Source organism: Bos indicus x Bos taurus, chromosome 18 (assembly GCF_003369695.1).
Source record: "Bos indicus x Bos taurus breed Angus x Brahman F1 hybrid chromosome 18, Bos_hybrid_MaternalHap_v2.0, whole genome shotgun sequence".
In the NCBI taxonomy this organism is placed as follows: Eukaryota; Metazoa; Chordata; class Mammalia; order Artiodactyla; family Bovidae; genus Bos; species Bos indicus x Bos taurus.
Genome location: NC_040093.1, coordinates 17,043,512 through 17,067,035, shown reverse-complemented (window position 1 = coordinate 17,067,035; position 23,524 = coordinate 17,043,512). Strand labels below are relative to the sequence as shown.

The following is a 23,524-nucleotide window of genomic DNA, read 5'->3' as shown; positions in this document are numbered from 1 at the left end:
GTTTAAAAACATTAACAACCCCACCTCACACCATACACAGAAATCAGTTGCAGATAGATTGCCAACCTAAATGTAATGCAAATGATAAAACTTTTGGAAAATAAGAGAATATCAATATGTTTCAGAAACATGGGGATATAGCTTTAATAGGATTAAAAAAAATCCATAAAGAAAAATTGAGAAATTGAGTGATGCTAAAGTTAAGACTTTCTGTCCATTCAGTTCAGTTCAGTTCAGTCGCTCAGTCGTGTCCGACTCTTTGCAACCCCATGAATCACAGCACGCCAGGCCTCCCTGTCCATCGCCAACTCCCAGAGTTCACTCAGACTCACGTCCATCGAGTCAGTGATGCCATCCAGCCATCTCATCCTCTGTCATCCCCTTCTCCTCCTGCCCCCAATCCCTCCCAGCATCAGAGTCTTTTCCAATGAATCAACTCTTTGCATGAGGTGGCCAAAGTACTGGAGTTTCAGCTTTAGCATCAGTCCTTCCAAAGAACACCTAGGACTGATCTCCTTTAGAATGGACTGGTTGTATCTCCTTGCAGTCCAAGGGACTCTCAAGAGTCTTCTCCAACACCATAGTTCAAAAGCATCTAAAAAATGCCATTAAGAGAGTAAAAAGATGTGATTTCCCAGGTGGTCCAGTGGTTAAGACTTCACGGTCCCAATGCAGTGGGCCCAGATTTAGTCCCTGGTCAAGGAACTAAATCCCACATGCTGCAACTAAGACCCAGAACAGCAAAAAACAAAAAAAACAACAACAAAAAACACCTAATTGACAGAATATATTTTTTAAAAAAGAGAGAGAGTGTGTGTAAAAAGGCAAGCCACAGTAGGAGATGTTCATAGTTCATATAACTAACAAATGGCTGGTGTTCAGAATATATAAAGAGCAAATTCATTTTAAAAACAAACAACCCATAGAAAATTGTGCAAGACACATGAACAAACACACCAAGATAATGGATATCCACAAGACCAGTATGCAAATGAAAAGATGGTCAATTTTAATTGCTCATCAGGGAAATGCAAATTAAAACTATTATGAGCTACCACTACAGATCCACCAGAATGGCTAAAAATAAAACACCTGACATGGCCAAGTGTTGGCGAGGATGCGGAACAATGGAAATGCTCCAACATGGCTGGAGGAAGGAGAATAAATTATTACAACCACTTTGGAAAACTCTTTGGTAGTATCTATCTATTATCTATCTATCTGTCTGTCTGTCTGTCTATCTCTATCTCCCATGAGCCAGCTAGTCTACTCCTGGATTCATACACAAGAGAAATGTATACAGATGTTCACAATATACTGTAAATGTACTAGAACAAAATATGTACTAGAAAGTTAAGAATACCATTTGTAAGAGACAAAAAATGGAAAGAACTCAAATTTCCATCTACAGTCAGTAAATAAATAAACTGTAGAGTATTCACAGGATGGAATGGTACTTGACCATAAGAAGGAATAGACTGTATGTATAGACCCAACCTGGCTAAATTCTGCAGTCATAATGTTGAGAGCTGGCTTAAAACTCAACATTCAAAAAACTAAGATTGTGGCATCCAGTCCCATCACTTCATGGCAAATAGATGGGGAAACAATGGAAACAGTGAGAGACTTTATTTTCTTGGGCTCCAAAATCACTGCAGATGGTGACTGTAGCCATGAGATTAAAAGACACTTGCTCCTTGGAAGAAAAGCTGTGACCAACCTAGACAGCATATTAAAAAGCAGAGACATTACTTTGCCAACAAAGGTTCATCTAGTCAAAGCAGTGGTTTTTCCAGGAGCCATGTGTGGATGTGAGTGTTGGACCATAAGGAAAACTGAGCGCTGAAGAATTGATGCTTTTGAACTGTGGTGTTGGAGAAGACTCTTGAGAGTCCCTTGGCCTGCAATGAGATCCAACCAGTCCATCCTAAAGGAAATCGGTCCTGAGTATTCATTGGAAGGACTGATGGTGAAGCTGAAACTCTAATACTTTGGTCACCTGATGCGAAGAATTGACTCAGTGTAAAAGACCCTGATGTTGGGAAAGACTGAAGGCAGGAGGAGAAGGGGACAACAGAGGATGAGATGGTTGGATGGCATCACTGACTCGATGGACATGAATTTGAGCAAGCTTCGGGAGTTGGTGATGGACAGGGAAGCCTGGTGCGCTGTAGTCCATGGGGTCACAAAGAGTCGGACACAACTGAGCAACTGAACTGAACGTTGAGAGAAAGAAGAGAGACACAGGAGTTCACAGTGTATAGTTTCGTTTATGTCATGTGGGGAGCAGGCAAAATGAAAGAGGCATGAAGAGACATACTTAGGTGCGGTAACCTAAATCAGGTAGAAGTTAGTGAAGTGGGTACCTTCATGGGGAGGGAGAAAGCCGTGCCTGGGAGGAGGCTGGAGGGAATTTGTAGAAACCTGGGAAGATCTGTTTCCTCACCTGGGTGGTGGTTACACAAGTGTGTTTGTCATAATTCATTCAGTAGAACATTTATGTTTCATGTGCTTTTCTATATGTATGCCATATTTTGCAATAAAAGATTGCAAAATATATATTTTTTTAATTTGTTACTTCACTTTATTATGGATCACACTGCTGCAGTGAGGAAGACTTACGTGGTTTTTTAACTGAGAGACTTCTGTTGTCTGCCAGGGGAGGAGATGGAGGCAAACACTTCCCTTCACCTACTTCTGCAGGGCTGTGAGTGACAGAGACAGGCTACCTTGTGGTCAGGGCCACTGAACTGACATCTAGGATGGCAGGACTCTTCAGGTAGAGGGTTTCGCTGCTCCCCTGATCTCTGGCCCGGGGAGCAGCACCACAGTCATCCTATTACAGGCACCCAGCGGGTACCAGCCTGCGGATCACTCTTCAAGGAGAGGTGATCCTCCCCAGGAAGAAATCCAGACTATTCTCTCGAGAGCCAAGTCCATCATTCCTACTGAGCAGGCACAGGCACACCCAGCAGCCTGGGGGGTGGGGGTGAAGGATAAATAATTAAAAATGACTCTGAAAAGTAGGTTCGTTATAGCCTTACCTTACAAACTGGGCAGACTGGAAGTCTCGGGTAAATAACTGGGAGGCACTGTGTGTGGCGCTGGCTCTGTGCTGGGCACTGTTCTAAGTAGCTTATATCTATTACCTGATTTAATTGTCACGTAACCCTCTAAGATGGCCACTATTAGTATCACCATTTAACAGATGGAGAAACTGAGGCACGGTGAGGTTCAATCATTTCCCTAAGCTGGTTAATGCTAGATCTAAACACAGGCTAAGTCACCCCAGAGTAGATCTTCTGTTCGCCACCACAAGATTACTCTAAGGAGAGAATAAGAAATAGGAAAATGGGAGTCTATTTATCAAAAGCATAGAAGTATCTAAAAAGAGAAACTAGAAGTAATTATATGGCTGTCCTGAGAGTAGGCAAGAGGCCTGCGTATGATTAGGACAGAGGAAAGGGGTCATAAGTGAGCTATGACCCCTTTATCAGCTACATCAGGGACCAAAAAATACAATTCCAGTAGGGCTTTTTTCTTTTTTGGCTGCTCAGCTTGTGGGATCTTACTTCCCCCACCAGGATGGAACCTGAGGCCCCCAGGGGTCAAAGCGCAGAGTCCTAACCTTTGGACTACCAAGGAAGTCCCCAGTGGGTTTTCTTTTTGGCTGTGGTCTTGGTTGTGGCGAGCGGGGGCTACTCTTGGTTGTGGTGTGCGGGTTTCTCATTGCAGTGGCTTCTCTTGTTGCACAGCACAGGCTCTAAGGGTACACAGGCTTTAGTAGTTGGGGCAAGTAGGCTCAGGAGTTGTGGTTTATGGGCTCTAGAGCACAGGCTCAATAGTTGTGGCACACGGGCTTAGTTGCTCCGTGGCCTGTGGGATCTTCCCAGAGCAGGGGTTGAACCCATGTCTCCCGCATTGGCAGGCAGACTCTTCACCACTGAGCCACCAGAGAAACCCCGCAATGGGGCTTTTTAACCTGACTCAGCGATAGAGTTCAGGGGCCGTGTGAACTCGGACTGGAAAAACAACTTTGCTTTGACAGCCCTTCAGTTCAATGATCCTCAGCATGTGGTTTGGGAACAAAGCGATTTTCATAAGATGTGTTTGTCCTTTTCACTCTTTAGAAGCTACCTGACCTGCGATGACGTCATCACTGTGATGGCTAATGAAACGTATGCACGTGTATTCTTGAGTTTCAAAAACTTCCTCTTTCTGGGAATCCCTGGAGGTCCAATGGTTAGGAGTCGGTGCTTTCACTACAGAGAGCCCAGCTTGGGAAACTAAGATCTCACCATCCTTGAGGCACGGCCAAAAGAAAGAAAAAGGAAAGAAAAGAAAAAAAAAATTCTCAGTTTTATTTTCTTACACTGTTGTTGTCCAGTCGCTCAGTCATGTCCAACTCTTTTCGATCTCATGGACTGCGGCACGCCAGGCTTCCCTTTCCCTTACCATCTCCCAGAGTTTGATCATGTTCCTGTTCACTGAGGCAGTGATGCCATCCAACCATCTCATCCTCTGTTGTCCCCTTCTCCTCCCGCCTTCAATCTTTCCCAGTATCAGGGTCTTTTCTCATGAGTCAGCTCTTCCCATCAGGTGGCCAAAGTATTGGAGCTTCAGCACCAGTCCTTCCAATAAATATTCAGGGTTTCTTCCATGGTAAATATTGATAGATATAACCCCACATATAACAAAACTCTTTGGGGTCCTCAATAATTTTTAAGAGGGTAGTTTACGAACTGCTGCTGTAATTGAAATTTCCCAGGTGCTTCTAACATGGTGGGGGATTGGAAGGGCCAACCCCAGGACACAGCAGATTTCTGGCTTTGTCATGAGAAGAAATTACAGATGTTTTTACACCCTATTATAGTCATCCCTATTGTAGTTGTCACAAGACTCAAACACCATCAATACACTCAACAAAGTTTCTAAATTACTAACATTTTTAATGCATTGATAAAGAAGTACATATATTACTGTATCACATATATAAAAAATTTCCTGCATCTGTGTAATAGCATCCATTTCCTTTGTATCCTGTGTATTTTTTTTTTTTAATGCATGTAAAAACATGATTCGGGGAAGGGCTTCACCAGCCTACCCCAGGTGACTTTAGCAAAAAAACTTCAGGTAGCAGTAGTAGCAAAGAACCCAACCACCAATGCAGGAGACGAAAGAGACGCAGGTTTGATCCCTGGGTCGGGAAGATCCGTTGGAGGAGGAAATTGCAACCTGCTTCAGTATTCTTCACCTGGGATATGCCACGGACTGAGAAGCCTGGTGGGTTACAGTCCATGGAGTCACAAAGAGTCGGACACGACTGAACACACACACAGGAGGAAGTTAAAATTGCTAAGGGTAGAATTTCCCTGGTGGTCTACTGGGTAGTACTCCATACATTGAATGAAGAGGCAGAGGGTTCAATCCCCGGATAGGGGAACTATTGGCCCACAGGCCCTGCTGAGCAGCCAAAAAATTAAAAGCAAAAACAATTGCTGAGGGTGAGCAGGGTCTTGAGGTTATTTGAGTTTGACTAAAAGGGCTGCTTTTTTTTTTTTTTAGATTTTAAGCTGTAACGGAGACTCCAGGAGGTGGAGAAAAATCCAAGCAGTGCAAAAGCCCATCTTGAACCACACCCCCAGTGTTGTTCTTGGAAACTGGTGTACACAATCTGCAGATACAGCTCTGCTTGAATTTACAAAGCCAAATTGTGGAGTCATTTTGTCAGACAAGAAGAAGCAAAGAAAACCTGGACCTCTGACTTTTCCTGCTGCTCTGGCAAAATGAGGGAATGAAAGTCGCTCTGTCATGTCAGACTCTTTGCGACCCCATGGACCATAGCCTGCCAAGCTCCTCTGTCCGTGGAATTCTCCAGGCAAGAATACTGAAGTGGGTAGCCATGCCCTTCTCCAGGGATTGAACTCAGGTCTCCCACGTTGCAGGTGGATTCTTTACCGTCCAAGCCAGGCTCTGGGAAAATATCCAAGGGTATTGTGGCAAGCCACTTACAACCTTCAAACAGGTCACAAACCTTTTACAGAGAGGTCTCACTGGCTCCCACCTAGTTAGTTAGTGCTTAGTCCGCCCCCCTGGACTGTAGCCTACCAGGCACCTCTGTCCATGGGATTCACCAGGCAAGAATACTGGTGTGGGTTGCCATGCCCTCCTGAAGGGGATCTTCTCCACCCAGGGATCAAACCCAGGTCTCCTGCATTGCAGGTAGATTCTGAGCCACGGTAAGTCTGAGCCACTAGGGAAGCACGGTCCCACCTACATCCCAAGGCAATTTCTGGAACTCACACATTAATAATCATAAAAATAACAGCTGATTCTTATCCAGCCCTTACTCTGGGCCAGGCCCTGTTCTCAGCATGCAATTTCATGTGTCAACTGGTTTAAACTTCACCATAGACCATAGTGTTCATACTGTTATCACTGTCATTTCACAGGCGAAGAAACCAAGTCCCAGCGAGGTCGAGCAACAGCCGAAGTCGCACAGCTCAGAAGCAGCACTGTGATTGGTGGACTTAGATTTTCTGTTTTCAGCATGCGGGGGGCGGGGCGGCAGCTGCGAAGGACTGAACTAAGCTTGGAGAGGAGGAGGAAGGAACTGCCAAGAATACAAAGCCCGTGAGGAGGGAAAGGGATGGGGAATCTCCCCACCCCAACTCAGGTCGCGGATGAAGGTGCCTGAACACCTGAGTACCTCGGGATCCGGAAAGGCCAGAGATGGAAACCAGTGTCAGTGCCCTGGGGGCTCCGCAGCTGCGGGGTGAGGCTCCTGGAGACAAGCACAGACTTACCGGTCCGGGCGCTCACCTGGTGGCCAGCTTGGAGGTGGCGGCGGTGGTTTACCAAAACTTCCTGGGTACCCCTTCCTTCGCTCCGCCCTTGGGGGGTTGCGTGTGGGCGTGGGGCGCCTGGGACCGGCCAGACCAGTGGGACGCGGGGCCCCAGCTGTCTGGGGAGGCCGTCACCTGGAGAAGGCAGGCTCTTCCGGGGCTGGGACAGCTGTGGGCGGTGGGATGGCTCATAAATACCACCGTCGCACTGGTGCCCGAGACGCGCGCATGCTGGGAGCTGGCGTCCCAGAGGGTGAGCCGGGACCCGGAGGGAACCCCCAGCCCCAGCTCCCGGTTCCCGGATTGACAGTCCCCACCTGCCTCTGCCCTGGCAGGCAGGTCCTCCATGACCAGGAGATCCGAACTGAAGCGGGAGGGGAAGGGCTGGGGAGAAGGAGGTTGGGTATGCAAGCGCAGGGCCAGGAAATAGGGAGAAATTGGGGTCACTAACTGCAGGATGGGATGCTGAGATGGGGGCAGGGAGGATGGGGCTGCTCCAGGTGGGATGAAATGCTTGGTTGGTCTGGGGATGGAGTGGAGGTATTGGAGTCACAAAGATGGAAGGTTGCAGGATGGAGGAGAGGACCATGAGATCTCTGAGGGCAGGGTGGAATGCCCAGGATGGAGAGCCCCACCCCCAATCCCATTCCCAAACCTCTTGCACTGGGAGTGAAGGGCGGATAAGCAAGGGTTCTGCAGCCAGGACCCCTGAGTTCCAGTCTCCGCTCCTTCACACTTGAGCCATGCCACTGAATCACTCCATTGCTCAGCTTCCTCATCTGTGATACGGGGCTGATGATCACAGAGGCTACCAATACAGGAATGTTGTCGGGCTCCCACGAGTTCATCTATGCAAAGTGCTTAGCATCCAGTGAGGCTCAGAGGGTATTTGTCTCTCAGTCGTGAGTGACGCTTGCTTTTGTTTTCTCTCCAGAGTCTGGATAAGCACTCCCTGTGAAGCCCTCCCTGCCATCCCCGCTGACTCCTTCCCCCATCCTCTCAGCCCCTCCTGCTGATGCCTGCAGGACCCTTTCCCTTCCCCTGCTCCCCACCTCCCCTCTACCATGTGTTCCTTTCGTCCCTGCTGGACCTGCTGCTGTCTACTCCTCTTCTTCTCCCTGGAAGTCCGGGGGTCCCCAAAGCCTCCCAGTGCTGCCCCCGAGCAAGTGCACTTGTCCTACCCAGGTAAGTGTCTGTGACCTCTCCCTGGGCATTTCCCAGTGAGGACCAGTTGGTTTGGGGGCCCTGGTATTTCGCACTGATTCCCGAGGGAGTCTAGGCTGGTGGGTCTTCCTGAGCCTCAGTTGCCCACATCTGTTAAATGGGGATTATAAGCAGTAGGGTATGTGGCTGTGTGGGAAATGGTTCTGGTTCTCAGCCTATAGTAAGCATTTTCCTTGGAGGATTGGAGTTGTCATTATTCATTGTGTAACTGCTCATTGTGTTGTCACAAAATACCTCCTGGTCCTTAATCTTGGGGTGGAGGTGCAAGGGGGTAATAAGACCCTGGACTCTGGACCCTCTGCACCCAGACTTCTGGGTTCTAACCCAGCTTTGTTGCTTATCTGCCGTGTGACCTTGGGAGAGTGACTTAACCTCTCCGGCCTCAGCCTCCTCATCTGGACAGTAGGGTAATATTAGTGAGACCTCCCAGTGGAGAGTAAGTGAAATAGTAACCTGTGAAGTGGCAAATGGGAACTTGGAATGTGGCAGTGGTTCTCACATGTTTCTGTCTCAGGATGCTTTGGCACAGCTGAAAAAATTATGAGAACTTCAGAGAGCTTTAGCCTATGTGAGTTATATCCATAACAATCGCCATATCAGAAACTAAAATGGAGGCATTTAAAAATATTGATTCAATCATTAAAAATGAACAATAGTAAACCTATTCAGTAGTAAGGTAAATGACATTTTTCATGAAAAGTAACTACACTTTAAAAAAGAAAAGCAATATTGTGGGAAAATTGGCATTGACTTATTAAATCTTTTAAGGTCTCTTTAATGTCCTCTCCTATCTGTGACAGTTTCTCAGACTTTTCTGCTTTTTTGGATCCTTGACACTTTTAGGGTAGTTTCACTTAGTTCGTTATTTATTCGTTTATTTATTTGTTTGGCTGTGCTGGGTCTCCGCTGCTGCTCAGGCTTTTCTCCAGTCGCAGCGAGGAGGCTACTCTCTTGTTTCAGAACATGGGCTCTAGGGCAGGTGTGGGCTCAGAAGTTGTGGCTCTCAGTCAGTTGCCCTGTGGCGTGTGGAATCTTCCTGGGTCAGGGATCGAACCGCATCCCTTGCATTGGCTGGCAGATTCTTAACTCCTGGATCACCAGGAAGTCCTAAGGTAGTTTCTTAAAGGTTAGTTGCATTGAGAATCTGAAACCTTATGAATGAAATGGCTTTGGCATTTGCTGGATAAGTAACCTCGGACAAGGCACTTTGCCTGGAGGCCTCTGTAAACTGGAACAAAAATAAAACCCATCTCACAGGGCTGCTGTGAAAACCCAGTGAGATCATAGCTGTCCTTTGTTTGGCCTACACAATAATGATATAATAACAAATATACTCTTAGAAGTGATTCAGATGGAAAACTCATTTAACCTCTTATTGACCTTAAGCTGTAGGTACTATTGTTAGTTCCATTTTACAAAAGAGTAAACTGAGGCCCAAAGCAATGAAGAGTCTCACGTCAGGTCACACAGTCTGGGATTTGAATCCAGGCAGGCTGGCTTAAGAGCCTGCCATATTTGGTCTTCAAACTGTAAATTTTGTACTAATTTTAGATACCATGAGATCTTACTAATGCCAGCAGTATTTCAGTCCACCAACAAGGGTATACTTTAGCCTTCTTTCCTCATTTGCAACTTCTTTTTCCAACATTGAGAAACCAAGCTCCCTCTATCTACAATAGACTTACTCATTTGTTCAGTGCTAGAGTAAGCATAAAGGGGTTGCTCCATGGCCTGTGGGGTCTTAGTCCCCTGACCAGAGATGAAACCTGAGTTCCCTGCATTGCAAGGCAGATTCTCAACCACTGGACCGCCAGGGAGGTCCCTGTTTTTTGATATACTTACAGCCCTCTGTTAAGTGTTTCTATTCCGTATTGACGTCCCCCTACAACCTACGTGTGTGCTAAGTCACTCCAGCTGTGACTGACTCACTGCAACCCTATGGACTGTAGCCAGCCAGGCTCCTCTGTCCATGGGAGTTTTCAGGCAAGAATACTGGGGTGGGTTGCCATGCCCTCCTCCAGGGGGATCTTCCTGACACAGGGATCAAACTCTTACCTCTTATGTTTCCAGCATTGGCAGGGAACACTAGCAGCACCTGGGAAGCCCCGCTACAACCTAGGAAGGCTTTAATTGTTCATTTCTTGGGGTGTGTGAAGGAAAGATGAAACAGGACTATAGCTCTAGGACTCAGGGTTTTAAGAAAATGACAGACTTGAGAAGCATCCTACCCCTGCCTCTCGACTAACTACTCCATTCCCATCCCCTCTTTTTTCTACCCCTTCCCCATTCCAGCCCACGTAAGTAATCCAGCTGTTCAGTTTCTGGTGTACGTCTCTTGTACAAATAAATGAGCAGATACTTGTGTATTCTCTTACACCCTCTTACATGAAGAGTAGCTGCCTACAGACACTCTTTCGTACATTGCTTCTGTTAACGTTGTGTCCTGGACGTCATTCTATACTGGTTCCTAGAGTTCATCGTCTTCCTTTCCGACAGCTGTGAAGTGCTCCTGGATACGGATGTTAGATAGTTCCTTAAGTTACGCTCCTATGTAGGGGCATGTCTGTGGTTTCCGATATTTTGCAGTTACAAACAGTGCTGCCATGAATGACCTGTGCGCGTGCCTTCTGTACACACGTTGCAGGAAAAAGAATCACCTGGTGGGCTTCCCAGGTGGCACTAATGGTAAAGAACCCGCCTGCCAAAGCAGGAGACATGAGAGATTCCATTTCAATCCCTGGATCGGGAAAATCCCCTAGAGAAGGGCATAGCAACCCACTCCGGTATTCTTGCCTGGAGAACCCCATGGGCAGAGGAGCCTGGTGGGCTGCAGTCCGTAGGGTCGTAATGAGTCAAACACTACTGAAGCGACCTAGCACGCGTGCACGCACACCACATGTTATTTTTAAAACCTTGATTTTGTTGCTAATGGGGTTTGTTTATTTGCTTTTGTTTGTTTGCAAATTGACTTTTCTGGTCATGCCTTGTGGCATGAGAAATCTTAGTTCCCTCATCAGGGATTGAACCCTCGAACCCAGGCCCCCTGCATTAGAAGCTGGAGTTTTAACCACTGGACCTTGAGGGAGGTCCCTGGTTGCTGACATTCAAGAATTAGAAGCTATTACTTAAAAGTTTGTATGTGCTCTTGGGATATGAAAACCACTGTATAAAGATTTCGGAGAAGGCAATGGCAACCCCACTCCAGTACTCTTGTCTGGAAAATCCCATGGACAGAGGAGCCTGGTAGGCTGCAGTCCATGGGGTTGCTAAGAGTCGTGCACGACTGAGCGATTTCACTTTCACTTTTCACTTTCATACATTGGAGAAGGAAATGGCAACCCACTCCAGTGTTCTTGCCTGGAGAATCCCAGGGACAGAGGAGCCTAGTGGGCTGCCATCTATGGGGTCGCACAGAGTCGGACACAACTGAAGTGACTTAGCAGCAGTAGCACTTAGCAGTATAAAGACTTGCTCTAGAAGTTGACAGACTGGCTGGTACCAAGCCTGCTTCCTGCACGGCAGCCATCCCTAGAGCTGAACAATGGTTTCCACTCCGAAACGGCAGGCTCTACGCTCGGTCACAGACTCCACCCCTCCCTGCTGCCTTCCTCCTTACAGCTGGCCCTTGTTCCCATATATATTACCTAACTGGCCTCCAGACATTTGAGTTTACAACCCCTAAACAGTGTCATGTGTAAAGTATGTGGCACAAGCCTGCACATAGTAACACCATTTATAATAATATCCATCCACTCATGTAACCCTGACTGTACCAGACACTGTTTCAAGTGCTTTCCTCTTATTTATTCATCTAAGCCTCAAAGAACCCTGTAGGGAAGATACTATTATTATCCCATTTTACCAACAAGGAAACTGAGGCTCAGAGAACTGCAGTGACTTGCCCAAAGAAAGCACAGCTTGGAAATGGTGAAGTAGGGATTGAACTTGGGAAGCTCCGGAACCTGTGTCCTTAACTCGTAAATGTTCAACAGCCTCTCACTCTCTGCACATCTCTCCCCACGTCTACCCAGGCCTCACTGCCGAACCTCCTTTGCCTCTCTCTCCAGGTGAGCCAGGCTCCATGACTGTAACCTGGACCACACGGGTCCCGGTGCCCTCTGAAGTGCAGTATGGGCTGCAGCCTTCTGGGCCCCTGCCCTTCCAGGCTCAGGGCACCTTCAGCCTCTTTGTGGATGGGGGCATTCTCCGGCGGAAGCTCTACATACACCGAGTCACCCTGCAGGGGCTGCTGCCAGGGGTCCAGTATGGTGAGAGGTGCCCTGGGGCCGGGTGTTGAAGGGCGAATGCGAGGAGAAGTGGGATGTGGGCTAACAGCTACTATTGGCAGGTGGCTCAGGCAGGCTGGTACCCTCTCTGCTTACCTGCAAGCCTATTGTATGAGACCCTGGGATGAAAACGGAAGGCTGGAGACCTGGGGTGAGGTGGTCAGAAGGGGCATGGGTTAGACCCATTCAGTCCCCCCACCAATTGAAGATGGATGGGGGTGAAGGAGACACCCTGGGGCGCTCCCCCCACCCCCCAGCCCCGGCAGACTTTGACGTTTTCCTCTCCCCTCAGTTTACCGCTGTGGCAGTGCTCAGGGCTGGAGCCGTCGCTTCCGCTTCCGGGCCTTGAAGAAGGGACCCCACTGGAGCCCGCGCCTGGCTGTGTTTGGGGACCTGGGGGCCGACAATCCGAGGGCCCTCCCCGACTGCGCCGGGACACCCAGCAGGGCATGTACGACGCTATTCTTCATGTGGGTGAGGAGGCATCTGCTAGGTGTGGGGTGGGAGGTAACGCCAGGACTGCAAGGGGCCGGGAGCCGGGGCCAGCGTGGTTCCAAAGGGACGGGGGAAGAGACTGGCTATGGGGATGCTGTCGCGGTTAACTGGGCTCCCGGGTTAAAATCAGTCTGGCACTTAGAGCTACGTGCATTGGTTTTCTCCTCTGTATTACTGTTTTAAGAGCTGGGACTAGGTTAGATTCTTCCGACTGTTGTGATGACGATACGGACGTCCCAGGGGGCGCTAGTGGTAAAGAACCTGCCTGCCAATGCAGGAGATGTAAGAGCCGCGGGTTCGATCCCTGGGTCAGGAAGATTCCCCTGGAGGAGGGCATGGCAACCCACTCCAGTATTCTTGTTTGGAGAATCCCATGGACAGAGGAGCCTGGCGGGCTACAGTCCACGGGGTCACAAAGAGTCGAACACAACTGAAGCGTCTTAGTACACATGCACCATGATGAAATAAGTCGACATTGACTGCCACGCTGTAGGTGCTACATAAGTGTTGGTTGTCATGATCATTTCTGCTGTGATCTGAGAGCCAGGAACCAGATGGGACACGGAAATCGGGGCTATGATTCAAAGCTGTAGTAGACGCTGGAATCAGACTCCTGAGGTTTGATTCCTGGATCCTTAAGCTCAGCTCTGTGACCTTGAGTCAGCTCTCCACCTCCCTGGACCTCAGCTTCCCCATCTGAAACGGGGATGATAATAACATCCACTTTAGAGGGTGTTTTGAGGATTCGGCTGATCAAGCAAAACATCTGGAACACTGCCTGGTACAAAACCAGTGCCAGGGCAGACCATGCCAGTCTCAATGCTCATGACTCTGGGAAGGGACGAGATGGGGCTGGGGTGCTGGGGCACAGGAGACCAGCGAGGTCCTGGGTCCTGCAGGCATGTCAGGGACCAGAGGCTAAGGAGACGGTTCCAAGTGCCTAGGCACTTGGGTGTGAGGTAGGGACTGAAGATGCCTGAGCGGGAGGGGGAGCCAGGACTTGATCAACAAGCTCTCAGTTCTGGCAACAGCAGAGCTGGGTCTGGGTCTTCATCCTCTCCTCCACCCCCCACCTCCCCACCCCCACCCAGGAGACTTCGCCTACAACATGGATCAGGACAATGCACGTGTCGGAGACAGGTTCATGAAACTCATCGAACCCGTGGCTGCTAGCCTACCCTACATGACCTGCCCTGGGAATCACGAGGAACGCTAGTGAGGCCCGAGGGCTTTGGGGTGGGCGAGGGCCTGGCTGACAAAACCAGTCCTTCCTAGTGTCTCACCTTAGTTTCTCACACTGCAGCCGCTCATTGACGGATGTGAGAGGAGAGGAGATGAGGGCTGGGCTGGGAGCCAGGCTTGGCCTGATGGTGGGAAGAGGGGGGAGGGGCACCCAGACCCTCCCTCCTACCCTTTTACTTCCTTTTATCCAGCAACTTCTCCAACTACAAAGCTCGCTTCAGCATGCCAGGGAACACCGAAGGCCTGTGGTACAGGTAATCTGGGGGGGGAGCAGGGACAGTGGCCTCCCTCCCCTGAAGGATGGGAGATGCAGAGGAGACCCTCACTTCTGACCCCTGCCCTTTGACCCTTCCAGCTGGGATCTGGGACCCGCACACATCATCTCCCTCTCCACCGAGGTATATTTCTTCCTTCATTACGGCCGCCACCTGGTAGAGAGACAGTTTCACTGGCTGGAGAGCGACCTCCAGGTAACCTGTGGCTGTCCCCCTGGGATGTGCCCCCCACCCCCTCCTCCATCACCGGCTCCCCCCTGCTCCGCCCGCCCCTCACTCTGAACCCTTCTCTGCAGAAAGCCAATAAGAACCGGGCGGTCCGGCCGTGGATCATCACCATGGGCCACCGGCCCATGTACTGCTCCAATGCTGATTTGGATGACTGTACTTGGCATGAAAGCAAGGTGAGCACCCCCTCCCAGGGAACCAGGTGCTGAAATCCAGGTCGGGGGTGAGCCTCAGCCCCCCTCCCCTCCTTGCTCATCTTGCTTAGGTTCGCAAAGGCCTCCGTGGCAAGTTCTATGGGTTGGAGGATCTTTTTTACAAATATGGTGAGTGACCCCCCGCTCCACCCCAGGACTCTCGAGGCCCCGCCTCCCTTCTCTCCTGGATTCAGAGGCCTGAACCCCTCTTGCTTTGTCTCAGGGGTCGACCTGCAGCTGTGGGCCCATGAGCACTCGTATGAACGCCTGTGGCCGATTTACAACTACCAGGTGAGGGAGGCCCCCGGGGAGGGCTGAGACCCATGGGGCTGGTGGTGTCAGTGGACTCCCTCAGTCAGATCCCCGGGGGCCTGGCCGGTGTGACACACCCTCTCCACCTTGTCACTTCTCCAGGTACTTAATGGCAGCCAAGAGATGCCCTACACCCACCCTCGAGGCCCTGTCCACATCATCACAGGATCCGCCGTGAGCAGGGCAGGGTGGGGTGGGGTGGGATGTTGCCTTTGACCTCTGATCTATTGAGGGTGGCACCTGTGCCAGCTTGGGTGCCTCCTCCTTTATTCAGCTGGCATCTCTTAGAGGGTTAGATGTACCTAGTAGTGTGCCCATCGCACAGATGCAGAAACAGAAACTAAGAGTAAAATACTCCTTTGAAGTCACATGTTCAGTAAGTGGCAGGGGGAGGGGGTGCTTGCCCAGGTCTGCTGGTCGAATCGAGAACAGAGGGCTTATTATTATCCTTGTAACTGGACTCCAGCCTTTATTCACGTTGCACCAGCTCATCCTCCACTGTATTTGGTTTTTGTGTCTCCTTGTGCTCAGTCGCAGCCAACTCTTTGTGACCCCGTGGACGGTAGCCCACTGGGCTCCTCTGTCAATGGAATTTTCCAGGCAAGAATACTGGAATGGGTTGTCATTTCCTTCTTCATTGTGTCTCCTTAGTCTCCTCCCATCTGTGACTATTCCTCCATCTTCCCTTGTCTTTCATTCTGGCCAGTTGTTTGTTTCTGGTTTTTTTTTTCCTGAATGCCCGTGGATCTGGGCTTGTCTGATACTTTCTCATGCCAAGATGCAGATTACGCGTTTGGGGCCAGAGGATCACAAGTGATGGTTGTGTCCTCAGCACATCATACCGAGGGGTCCAGGTCCTCACAGTGTCTCATTCCTGGAGGACTTTCTCTGAATCACCTGTGTAAGGATGTTCTTCCACCATCAACTTGCTGTATTTCCCTTTTGGCTGATAAACATCTTGGGGGAGATGCTTTTAGACCCTGCAAAAGTTGTTTCTCCCCCAACTTTCACCCACTATTTTCTTTTTTAAATCTGTTTGCCTGTTCCAGGTCTTAGTTGGGGCACATAGAATCTTTCTTTTCTTTTTCTTTTTTTTTCAGCTGCAGCACTTGGAATTTTTAGTTGTGGCATTTGAGCTCTTGGTTGAGGCGTGTGAATCTAGTTCCCCAACCAGGGATCAAACTCAGGATCCCTGCATTGGGAGCTCAGAGTCTTAGCCACTGGACTACCAGGGAAGTCTCCACTTACTAATGTTTGAATCCATCAGTGGGTCTTGCCTGCAACAGTGATCACTGGGGCATTCGGCTGGGAATCGTCTATTTCCCTTGTTTCTCCCTGATTTATTAATTAGCAACCTCCTGTGAGGAAGGGTCGTCCCTTCTGCCCCATTTAGTTGGTTGGTTAGTTATGGATTTGCACCAGTGTGGACTCCTGGGGAATTATTTCCTTCTGTGGGTTATAATCCAGTTCTCCTGCTACTGATGCTGCTGTGTACGGGCTCTCACTCTGGCCACTGGGAGCTCCTCAGATCAGGTCCCGCATCCTTCCAAAGTGTCCCTGTCATTTTGTGGGCTCTTTCTTACTTTTTGGCTCCACAGGGTGCTCCAGGAATATTTTGTGTCCCATTCACTCTCACCCCCAGCAGCCTTGGAATCAATCACTTCCACAAGAAGTGAGGGCTTATTTTTTAAGCTGATTTTACAAATTAGCGGTCTTCCCAGTGGGTCACATATGGCTGTGAGAGTTGGACCATAAAGAAGGTGGAGTACCAAAGAATTGATGCCTTTGAACTGTGGTCCTGGAGAAGACTCTTGGGAGTCCCTTGGACAGCAAGGAGATCAAACCTGTCAATCTTAAGGGAAATCAGCCCTGAATACTCGTTGGAAGGATTGATGCTGAAGCTGAAGCTCCAGTATTTTGGTCATCTGATGCCAACAGCCAACTCATTGGAAAAGTCCCTGATGCTGGGAAAGATTGAGGGCAGAAGGTGAAGAGGGCATCAGAGGATGAGATGGCTGTATGGCATCAGCAATGCAATGGACATGAACTTGGGCAAACTTCGGAAGATGGTGAGGGACAGGGAGGCCTGGCGTGCTGCAGTTCATGGGGTTGTAAAGAGTCAGACACGACTGGGTGACTAAGCAACAACACATTAGTGAGATCCAGTGAAGAAGGCTGAGCGCCAAAGAACTGATGCTTTTAAACTGTGGTGTTGGAGAAGACTCTTGAGAGTCCCTTGGACTGCAAGGAGATCCAACCAGTCCATTCTGAAGGAGATCAGCCCTGGGATTTCTTTGGAAGGAATGATGCTAAAGCTGAAACTCCAGTACTTTGGCCACCTCATGCGAAGAGTTGACTCATTGGAAAAGATTCTGATGCTGGGAGGGATTGGGGACAGGAGGAGAAGGGGAAGACAGAGGATGAGATGGCTGGATGGCATCACTGACTCGATGGACGTGAGTCTGAGTGAACTCTGGGAGTTGGTGATGGACAGGGAGGCCTGGTGTGCTGCGATTCATGGGGTCGCAAAGAGTCGGACACGACTGAGCGACTGATCTGATCTGATCTGATCTGAAGGAAGCACTTCTTGTGATAAAAATTCAGACAGGAGATGCAGCCATCCACATCCTTCTTGCTAAGTCACTTTAGTCATGTCTGACTCTTTGCGACCCCATGGACTGTAACCTGCCAAGCTCCTCTGTCCACAGGGATTCTCCAGGCAAGAATACTGGAGTGGGTTGCTATGCCCTCCTCCAGGGAATCTTCCTGACCCAAGCACCGAAGTCATGTCTCTTGTGTCTCCTGCAGTGGCAGGCAAGTTCTTTACCACTGAGTCCCACTCTCAATGGTTACGTCTCTTGGGTGGCATTTGAGAATATTTTCTGTGTATGCAAATTAGTCAGTGTCTCAGTAGAGATGTATTAGTACATCACCCACTTTTCATTTTTTTTGGCTACTCTGGATTTTTGTTGCAGTGCATGGGGGGGGGGGTGCGGTGTTGCTCAACATTGCAGCATGAAAGCTTTCTCTAATTGCAGTGCCTAGGCTTCCCGAGTTGTGTGTCAGATGGGCTTAGTTGCCCCACAGTATGTGGGATCTTAGTTCCCTGACCAGGGATCGAACCCACATCCCCTCCAATGGGAGGCAAATTCTTAACCATTGGACCACCAGGGAAGTCCCATCACCCACTTTTTAAAAACATCTCGGATCATCTTTCATACCCTAGCAGTTCTCAGCCTTGATGCATGTTAGAATTACCTAGGGAGGTTTTAAATCTTTGATGCCCTGACCCAACCCCAGGACAAACACCAGAAGCTGAGGGCTTGGCCTTGGTGTTGTGAACATTTAACCATTCTTGTTTCAATCTCTATTTCTGTCTCTGTCTCTCTCTCGATATGTGTGTGCACACGTGTGTGTGTATATGTGTGTGTACAGTTTCACTATCATTTGCAGATCCAATGAAGAGTTCAGCTGCAGAAATGATGTCCTTTTATCCTTCCGTCTGTGTTTCCTAAAAAAATGAGGACATTCTCTTACATCAGTACAGTATAATAGATTCAAGTAGTTAACAATTGATACTATACCATCATCCAGTCTCATTCAGATTTATCCAATTGTCCTATTCATGTCCTTGAAAGATTTTTTTTTTCCTGCTCCAGGATCTAGTTTAAGATCATACGTTCTATTATTGTGTCTTGTTTCTTTCCCCTCCTTTAGTCAGAAACATTTTCCCTTCTTTCTGCATTCTTCAAGACTTTGAAAAATTTGAAGAGCGCAGCAGTGTTGTTTGGTAGACTCTCAGTGTGGGTTTGATTAGGTTGAAGTTACACATTTGTTATAAGAACACACAAAAGTGATACTGGTTTTGCCTGTGTGTTTGTTTTGACATTTACTTATTTGGCCTCGTCAGATCTTAGTTGCAGCAGTCAGATCTTCACTGCATCATGCACGATCTTTTGTTACATACTGAGTCTCTAGTTGTGATGTGTGGGCTCAGTTGCTTTGCAGCATCGGGGGTCTTAGTTCCCTGACCAGGGATTGAATGTGCATCCCCTGCATTGCCAGGCAGATTCTTAACCACTGGACCAGCAGGGAAGTCCCCAGTACTGTGTTCTTTTCAGTGTATCCTATGAGGAAGTGCATGGTATGTCTTTAAGCCTCGGTTTACGCATCTCTTGCACCATACTTATGATTTTCCCCTTTAAAGTTAACAAGTGTCTCCCGGAGCTACTTGGAGACCATGCAAATATCCTGCTATTCCTCATACTTTCGCCGCTACTTTGACCATCCATTGATGGTTCTTGCTTCCAGCAGTTATTACAGAGATGGCTGCAACATGGTGATTTTTCTTTCTTTTTTTTTTTTTTAAGCTCCCTCATCCTTCCTGCTCACATCACCTAGTTTTATACTGCAAGGATAAACACTTCCTCTCTCCCAGGCAATGATGATTTTAAAAGCTTTCTTGGAGGGTCTACTCTGCAGCGAGGGTTGAAAGCCACCGATTTCTTCTATTTTGTGAATTGCATTTTCCCCTTAACAATACATCTTGGCCATCTTTCTATACTGCCCCTCTCTGTGATGGCTACGCTCTAATTTATTTAACTGACCCTTACTGATGGGCATTTGGCTGTCTTCCAGCTCAGAGCTTTTACAGAAAATGCTTCAGTGGACAGTCTTGTACAACCACGCACTGTTGTCTAAGTCCAAGACTCGGGGCACAGAAAGCCTGGCTGGGTCAAAACACTCAGTTGTATGTGTTACCAAGGTCAAGTCTTAACCAGCTTTGTCTTCCCTGGGGGTGGCAGGATCCCACCTGGCAGGTCTTTTCTGCTCCCCAGAGGGTACTTCACCTGCCCCAGCCCTGGGGCTAAATGACTCTTTCCAGCAGGGCTGTGAGGAGCTGCTCACCCCCTTCACCCTCTTCCCGCGGCCCTGGAGCGCCCTGCGTGTGAAAGAGTACGGGTACACACGGTTGCACATCCTCAACGGGACCCATGTCCACATCCAGCAGGTGTCTGATGACCAGGTCAGTGAGCAGTGGCCCGATCCCTGCCTGAGAGAGCAGGCCCAGTGTGTTCTGGAGTCAAGTGGTTTAAAAAGTGGACTTGAGAGCTGGAGATCCTGGGTTCAAATCTTGCCTCTGCTACTTACCAGCTGGATAACCTCAAGCAATTCTGAGCCACAATTTTCCTATCTGCAAAATGGGGATGTTAATAGTTTCTGCCTCAGAGGATTGAACGAGGGTTGAATGACTTATTACATAGAAAGTGCTCAGAATGGTTTCTAAAACACGGTCAGTTCTAAAGGGATTTATCAACATGAAGCAGGGGAAGGAAAAAGTAGGTGGGAGGCAGGCAGAAGGAAACCAATATGATGTGTGTGCAACCCCACAGACTGTAGCCCGCCAGGCTCCTCTGCCCATGGGGTTTCCCAGGCAAGAATACTGGAGTGGGTTGCCATTTCCTACTTCAGGGGACCTTCCCGACCCAGGGCTCAAACCTGAGTTTCTTGTGCCTCCTGCATTAGCAAGTGAAAACTTTACCACTTGTGCCATCTAGAAAGCCCCATGGCTTAAGCCTAGATGGACCCATATAATCATGGCTCACCTTTCTGTATTTTTGCCATTGTAGTTTTAAAATAGCACTAATAACTATGATTGATTGAACACTATTGTGCACCAAACCCTGAGCTCAATGCCTTATATTTAGTCCCTTTAATCACCACAATAATACTATAGGGCACATTTTATTTCCATTTTACAGCTAAGAGAACAGAGGCTCAGAGAGGGCAAGTAATTTTCCCAGGGTTGCACAGCCAGAGGTTACAGAAACGACCACAAAGACCATATTCTTTTTACGATAAGTAGCTACCATTTATTGTGTGGCCCATACAGGGTCAGGTACTTGTGTGTATTATCTATTCAGTTCTCCCCACTTTTTATTGGGTTGGCCAAAAAGTTCATTTGGGCTTTTTCTAAACATCTTAATGAAAACCACAAACAAACTTTCCGGCCAACTCAAACACAATAGAATATGGAAGTCAGGTTCAGAGTTGGATCATGTGCTGGAGGCCACAGAGGGTGGCTTTGCTGGCGTATAAAGTGAGTTTTGTCTCACTCTGGGGTTTGTACTCTAATGGTAACAGCCTACACTTACCCAGTCCTTTCCATGTGCCAGGCTCCCTTTTAAGCCTTTTCCAAATACCTCACTTAATTCTAACAGTATCTATGATGTGCGTACTACATCCTCTCTTTCCAGATGAGGAAAACTGAGGCTCAGAGAGGTCTAGCCACTTGTTCAAAGTCACACAGCTTATCAGTGACAGAGCTGGGATCTGAACCCAGGCCACTTGGCCCCAGAATCTGGGCTTTCAGCCCTCATTTCCTCCTTTTTTTTTTTTTTTTTTGTCCCTTGCAGGATGGGAAGATTGTGGACGATGTCTGGGTGGTGAGACCCCTGCTTGGCCGGATGATGTACCTCTAGGAATGGAGACAGCTCTCATCAGGAACCCCAGGCCTTGCTGCCAGGCCCTAGAAGGGAGTCGGGGCGGGCCTCGACTCCTCTGCCGTCCTTGGCACCACGGAGGGTGGATGCAGCCCCGAGAGAGCTGGAGCAGCTCTCACCTCCCAGAGAGCTGGGGGTCCCAGCCTGCTGGGTTGGGAGAGCAGGTGTATGTACAGGGAGAGTGAAGCAAGACAGGTCATGGGTGGCACCGTCCTGCCCTCCTGCATAGCACTGACTGGGCGGAATGTCCACAGGGCCTCGGGAATAAAGAGGCTTATGGCTATGTCTCCCTGGACTCTGAACTTCCGCTGGTGATGGCCTTCTCTGGGCTGTCTCCTCTTCTGCCCACCTAGCAAAGGCCCTTACTAGCCCCAAGTCAGCAGGGTGGGCACAGCTGTCATGACACCACTGTCCAGCAGGTGGTGCCAGCGACCTTCTCTTCCAGGCCGGCCCTCCGTGCCAATCCTGCCTGGCTCCATAGCCCAAGGGGAGCTAGCCAGTGTGGTCTGTGCCTCAGTCTCCCAGCCTGCCACCGAGTTATCCTGGAAGCGGGCAAGTGTTAACACTCCAAACTGCCAGCTGGGACAGCTGACAAGCTTAGGAGCTCACAGACCTGCTGTTTTCCTCCCTTTAAAAATTTCCCCCCTCCTTCTGTTTCGCCTCTTCCTTTTGTGTAGTCGATCGTTATTTATTGAGTGCCTGTTATGTGCCAGGACCTGTTCTCCATGCAGTGAACAGCACAGAGATGTCTGCCCTCATGGAGCTGAAATTCTATCCAGGGTGTCAGACAGCAAGCACCATAGATAAGTAAAGCACATAACAGGGTAAATGGTGATGAAGCACACAGCAAAGGCAGGAAGGGGATGGAAAGTCACGGGAGGGGACAGTGGCAGTTTTCACGAGGATGGTCAGGAGACCTCACTGAGAGGGTGATATTTAGATCTGAAGGAGGAGTCACATGGGCAGAGCGGTCCAGGCAGAGGAACAGCCAGTGCAAAGGCTGTGGGGCAGAAACACATCAGAGCATCAGTGGAGACACCAGTGTGATGGAGCCAGAGTAAGAGGAAGAGTGGGATGAAAACAGAGAAGTGACAAGGGCAGATCACATGGGACATTGTGGGTCACAAGGCGGTCTCTGTCCTTTATCCTGAGTGACATGGAGCCACAGGAGGGTTCTGAGCTGGTGATGGGCAGGACCTGACTCCAGAAGTCTTAGGCAAAGGCTGGACTCTGGCCTCAAGGATGAGGGCTCTCCTGAGTGAAGCCAGTGAGTTCCTAGCTCTGCAGGCTGACAGCACATCGCTTTGTCCATTGCGGTTTCAGCCTCCTCAGATCTTTTTCCCACCCAGCACCCACTCTGCCCAAGGCTCTTTGCAGCATTTTTTTTTAGGTTTTTTTTTTTTTTTTTAATGTCTTGGCTCTATTTATTTAGCTTTATTTTAGTCAGTACTTGCTGGCTGCACAGCATGTGGTATCTTAGTGCCCTGTTGTTTAGTCACTAAGTTGTGTCTGACTCTTTGCAACCCCATGGACTAGTCCACCAGGCTCCTCTGTCCATGGGATTTCCCAGGCAAGAATACTGGAGTGGGTTGCCATTTCCTTCTCCAGGGGATCTTCCCCACCCAGGGATAGAACCCCTATCTCCTGTATTGGCAGGTGGATTATTTACTGTTGAGCCACCAGGGAAGGCCTTAGTTCCCTGACTAGGGATAGAACCCGCACCCTGGGCAGTGGAAGTAGGGAGTCTCAACCCCTGGATGGCCAGGGAATTCCCTCCTTGCACTTTCTTGAGCACCAAGCTCTCTCTCACTGTCGGCTCCCAGCCCTGTGCACTGGCTCTTCAGCCTGTAAGTGCCCTCCCTCCGCTCATTCGGGGCTGCATCTGCTCAGCCTCAGGGCTCGGCCTTCCCCGACAACCCC

At 49.1% G+C, this 23,524-nt stretch overlaps 1 protein-coding gene across 1 annotated transcript; it reads left to right on the top strand.

Annotated features, from left to right (window-relative positions):
* The first annotated feature begins 6,587 nt into the window (after positions 1-6,587).
* Positions 6,588-23,000, top strand: ACP7 (acid phosphatase 7, tartrate resistant (putative)). The gene is given in 14 exon segments (XM_027515873.1): positions 6,588-6,775; positions 7,780-8,030; positions 12,137-12,337; positions 12,648-12,770; positions 12,773-12,829; positions 13,942-14,065; positions 14,284-14,346; positions 14,448-14,562; positions 14,664-14,771; positions 14,861-14,918; positions 15,013-15,080; positions 15,204-15,275; positions 19,990-20,127; positions 21,518-23,000. Coding segments are annotated over 13 exon segments (1,314 nt in total). The 5' UTR covers positions 6,588-6,775; positions 7,780-7,909; the 3' UTR covers positions 21,584-23,000.
* Positions 23,001-23,524: the final 524 nt, after the last annotated feature.